Raw genomic sequence first — 4,818 nt, forward strand, 5'->3', positions numbered from 1 at the left:
TTGTAATAGCTGCCAAGGATGATGATTTGGGCCAACCTGGGAAGAGAGTACGACCTGGAATTTCTGCTAGCATCATTACTGAGCTTACAGATTGTAATGCAGCTCTTTCGCAACAGCGGAAAAAGCGGCAGGTACTGATGCATTTTAATGTAGGAGTACTAAATTTCTGTTGGTAGATTGTGGATATAGTTACATTACTTTGGCATGACTAAGTTTTCAAAGTGTATCTGTTTGCGTGGTTTATTTAAGAGGATAAGAAATGAATGAAGTTCGAGCCTCTTCTTTTGTATGTGCTGCTTGATTGATCTGATATTCATCTTTCTGTTCCCCTTTTAATGGTTAGGTTCCTCCAACATTGGCTCCTATTGATGCCCTAGAGAGGTACACTCAACTTTCTAGCCATCCACTTCACAGAACTAGCAAGCCAGGCATCTTATCTATCGATATACAATATTCGAAGGTAGGAAAATCTGTAAAAATTGATCTGTTGATGAATTTTATATACTCAGTAGGTTTATCTGTTTAGAAGATTTTTGTAAACAAATAGTTTCCCAGCTGCATTTAGTCATGTGCTGTTCTGTATTCTGAATGCCGTGGGAAATTTCCTGACTCTGTGTAACTATTCACTTGTGCATCAAATTTAGGCCACTTGCTATACAGTTGCTGTATTTGTGGTGTTCTTCTGCACATGAGTATAATGTTTGAAAAATTGCTGCATGTAGCGTATTTGACTATGATGTTGCAACATTTCCCCATAACTGCAGTTTATTGAGAAATGACTGATGAAAGCTAAAAGTTAAACCGTAATTAATTATGAAACATTGACGTGGTTCTATGGTGGCTTATACATGTTTTCAGGAAAGCTTCTCTCATCTGGTTTTCCATGCTACTGTTCATGTTTTAGTATATGCCTAGTGTTTGTCTCATTAAAATACCGAACTTGGGGATTTTGTTTGTTTTTGCTCTTCTAATAACGCACACTCTGTATCTTATGTTGGGAATGGGTGATAGGAGCTTGCTTTGAGTTTATATCATATAATTGTTGTCTAAGGTTAACAAATTTTTTAGATGTTTAGCAGTGGCATAACTAACATTAATGAGCTAAATTGCTTTGCTTACTTGCTGATTTGTGGCGATTGATGCACCTTTTCTCTCTGGTCTTCAGGATATCATTGCTACTGGCGGGTGTGATGCAACTGCTGTCATCTTTGATCGGCCTTCAGGGCAGATTGCATCTGCACTCAGTGGTCACTCAAAGAAGGTTGTTATTTTACTTCATTTAATGCTGTACCTCTGCATTTTAGTAAAACTTATGAATGATAACATCATTTTTATTGTAGGTAACAAGTGTGAAATTTGTGGCTGAGGGTGAATTTTTCTTAACTGGATCAGCAGATAAGGTAAGCAATGTTCAATTTGGTGGGTGTTAAACTTCTTGTTTAGCATTGTTATTGTCTTTTCCCCCCTTTTTGGCTGATTGTGTTTTTTTCCTAATCATGGTCTGAACTGGCTTTACTCTACTTGGTTGAACCAGGAAGCTTGGCAAACCCACATAGAATATCACTCCCATCATCTCATCTTTATGTCCCAATGTTCCTTTTTTAGTGTGTCCCAAATTATTTGTTGATCTGTCAGTTGTAGTCCTTGAATTGCTCAACCTGAAAAAATCATGCTTTTTTATGAGAAACAAAAGCATTCAACTGAAAGGGTTTAGATCATTGCAAATCTAGTACTGGAGTTAAGGTGCCATTTGCTGGAACTTCTAAAAGTTTGTAGTATAATCTGTCATGTAGGATTTACTCATCAAATTTCAACCGGTCTGTAGTTATAGGAAAACACTGAGGATTCTTTTAAAATAAAAGGTCAGAGTGGACCATGAGAATGTAAATGCAATATGCCCTTTTTCAAGGAAACAGTGATTTAGTATCATTTAGTGGTTGTGGATGTGGAAGCAATTGCTTGTATGGAATCGAATCTCCCATGAAGGAGGTCACTTGCATCATGGCCACGAATTTTATTTTGTAAAGGATTACATCATGAAACAATGTCCACTGTGATCTTCAAACTAGTTCTATTTGTAGCTATTATGAATCTTAAAGTTTACCTTATGATGAGACTGGACTTTTTGATAGGCCCTTCCCCTGATTCTTTTCCACTTCTTTTTCACCCATTAAAGAACTGAATTTCTGACATCTGGATCTTCTCATCCACAAGTATCCTTTCTTAAATTAGTGTTTGTAGGCATTCATCAGGATTTAATTTGTTTTTAAAATGCTGCAGACAGTTCGAGTGTGGCAAGGATCTGAAGATGGGAACTATGATTGCAGACACATCCTGAAGGATCATACTGCAGAGGTAATTGCCTTTCAACCCACGTTGGTCCTGTTTCATAATCTATGACTGATTGTTAGCCTGATATTGGGATACAGATTCCAGACGTTGCTTCTGTTTTGATAAATCCAGGCATGTTCTAGAGTGGATGCTTGCTTTAATGAAGTGCAATGCTTAGGTTTATGTTAAATAGGGCAGAAGATAGATAACCTCTGCCAATGGGGCCTTTCTAGGCTAATTTAAATAGCTATTGTAGCCTGTTTTTTGGATAAATGCCTTCTTTGAGGGGAGCTCAAAGGAAATTCCCTAATGTGAGCTTGAGGAAGCAAAATCCTGAGTCATGTACTACATTTTATGCTTGCCTTGTACACTGAATGAAATTTGCAAAGCTTGTTTGAACTAAATGATCACAACTAGTTTAAAACCATTGACCTAGAATTGAGTCATTCTGAGATCAATCAAATCAAGTTTATGGAAAGCATCTGCTTTTATTACAAGGCAGCGCTGTTTCCTGACCAGATTTTGTGGACTCAAAACACTTATGTATTTGCGTACTTCTTGGTATCTTAATATTTTCTCAGCTTGGTTGTGATGTTGTACTGATTTTGTGCCATTTTTATTACATGATATTGATATGCATGCAAACTCTGTCAGGTTCAAGCTGTCACTGTTCATTCCACGAATAATTACTTCGTGACTGCTTCTCTTGACAATACATGGTGCTTCTATGATCTCTCCTCTGGTTTATGCTTGACTCAGGTCTGCTCTCTCCTCCTGTGTGTGCACGTGTGCTCATCTATGTCTTGTGCACATTCACAAAAGTAGTTATTTTCAATTTTTCCCCACTGTGAAATATGTAGGAAAATTGATAGCAGAAAAGATATTGCCAAAATATAAAAATTCATCACCTGTTCTGAGATTCACACTTTCATGACTGATTATTGTGTTTCATTTGATACAACGATCTGCAGAATTCATGAAAGTTCAGGAGTGATTACCTTTACATTTTACCTAAATTCAAACAATTGAATCCTCCTATCACATGCTTGTGGTCTATTTCAATTATTTTAGTTTGCCAATAATAAGTTGAAAAGTTAACAGGGAATTAATGTTGAACTGCCCATTATTCTCCATTTATGATGCCTTTTTTCATGCTCGAAAGCTCAAAAGAGGCACATTTAAAAGTTCACTAAGATCAGACAGAAAGTGAATGGTGAAGTATGTTTTTGTATTGTGCAACTCTGGAGTATTTTTCCTGTACCATGGTAATTTTTCTTCAAGCTGTTATCAAATACTTAGGTTAAAATATCCTCTATTACACAAGGTTTCTAAATGTTTCAGTCAATGTTAATTTTCTAAACTTGCTTATAGTTTTTGTTTCAATTTTCATGTTAAAATTTCATTGTGTATGTTGGATCTGGTTCTAGGCAAACTATACATGGATGTTTAATTTTGCAGGTTGCTGACACGTCCAAAACTGATGGCTATACATCTGCTGCCTTTCATCCTGATGGTCTCATCCTTGGAACAGGCACTTCAGAAGCAGTTGTTAAAATTTGGGATGTAAAAAGTCAGGTACTCACTATCAAAATTGTTGTGTTTCTTGCTTTTTCAGGGTGCAGCATGTAGAGGCCAGATGTGCACAAAATAGAACCCTTGTCTGATGGTTTAATTAAAATTGTTTGAAGTTTTACTTCTTTTGCATTCTTTGTTTATATGCAGGCAAATGTTGCAAAATTTGAAGGCCATGTTGGACCAGTGACAGCAATATCTTTCTCTGAAAATGGATACTTTCTGGCTGTAAGTATCTTTTTATTTTTTCCGAACAACACATGCTGTGATGGATGGTCTGATTTAATGTTTATACTTGACAGACTGCTGCCCATGATAGTGTTAAGCTGTGGGATCTGAGGAAATTGAAAAACTTCCGGACGCTCAATCTCTATGATTCTGACACACCTACAAACTCTGGTGTGTGTTACTATTGTGATACTTTTCCTTATGTATATGTGTATGCCTTCATGGCTAGTGGCAACATCTTGTTGGCAATAGTTCCTATGATTTTCAAGCTTTTATGGTACTCCCTGGTCAACCTGATTCCCACTACCTGACAAGTCATACTTGCTATGATGAATTCTGTATGTTAAGTGGTTTTAAAAACTTCAAGCTTGGCTATATTTCTTTCTTTTATTTTTTGAGGCTTTGTTTTTTTATGCCCGCTTAAGTTCTCGGTTGGGCAATCTTGTTCTACAGCAATATGCATGTATTTTTATTCTTCTGTGGGAAGATGTGATATTCTTTTTTATTATTGCAGTGGAGTTCGACCACAGTGGATCTTACCTTGGAATTTCAGGATCAGATATAAGGTTCAATCTCCAAATATCTAGTCATTTTCAATAGATTTGAAGAATTTGTTTGTCTGAAGTTTGGATTACAGCTCTGCTTTTTTGCCTACTCACAAAAATGTTTGGGCTGTGCAAATGTTTT

General features: G+C 36.6%; 1 protein-coding gene across 1 annotated transcript in view; it reads left to right on the forward strand.

Annotated features, from left to right (window-relative positions):
• Positions 1 to 4,748, forward strand: part of LOC105117482 (pre-mRNA-processing factor 19-like) — a 7,916-nt gene extending 3,168 nt beyond the window's left edge. Inside the window, exons 6-15 of the mRNA XM_011015143.1 lie at positions 10 to 131; positions 344 to 460; positions 1,166 to 1,261; positions 1,341 to 1,400; positions 2,281 to 2,355; positions 2,986 to 3,090; positions 3,790 to 3,906; positions 4,054 to 4,131; positions 4,206 to 4,302; positions 4,646 to 4,748. Of these exons, the coding sequence (XP_011013445.1) occupies positions 10 to 131; positions 344 to 460; positions 1,166 to 1,261; positions 1,341 to 1,400; positions 2,281 to 2,355; positions 2,986 to 3,090; positions 3,790 to 3,906; positions 4,054 to 4,131; positions 4,206 to 4,302; positions 4,646 to 4,731 (953 nt within the window). The 3' untranslated portion in view covers positions 4,732 to 4,748. The remainder of the gene's footprint in view (positions 1 to 9; positions 132 to 343; positions 461 to 1,165; positions 1,262 to 1,340; positions 1,401 to 2,280; positions 2,356 to 2,985; positions 3,091 to 3,789; positions 3,907 to 4,053; positions 4,132 to 4,205; positions 4,303 to 4,645) is intronic.
• Positions 4,749 to 4,818: the final 70 nt, after the last annotated feature.

Source organism: Populus euphratica, unplaced genomic scaffold (genome assembly GCF_000495115.2).
Source record: "Populus euphratica unplaced genomic scaffold, PopEup_1.0 scaffold1374.1, whole genome shotgun sequence".
Classification (NCBI taxonomy): domain Eukaryota; kingdom Viridiplantae; phylum Streptophyta; class Magnoliopsida; order Malpighiales; family Salicaceae; genus Populus; species Populus euphratica.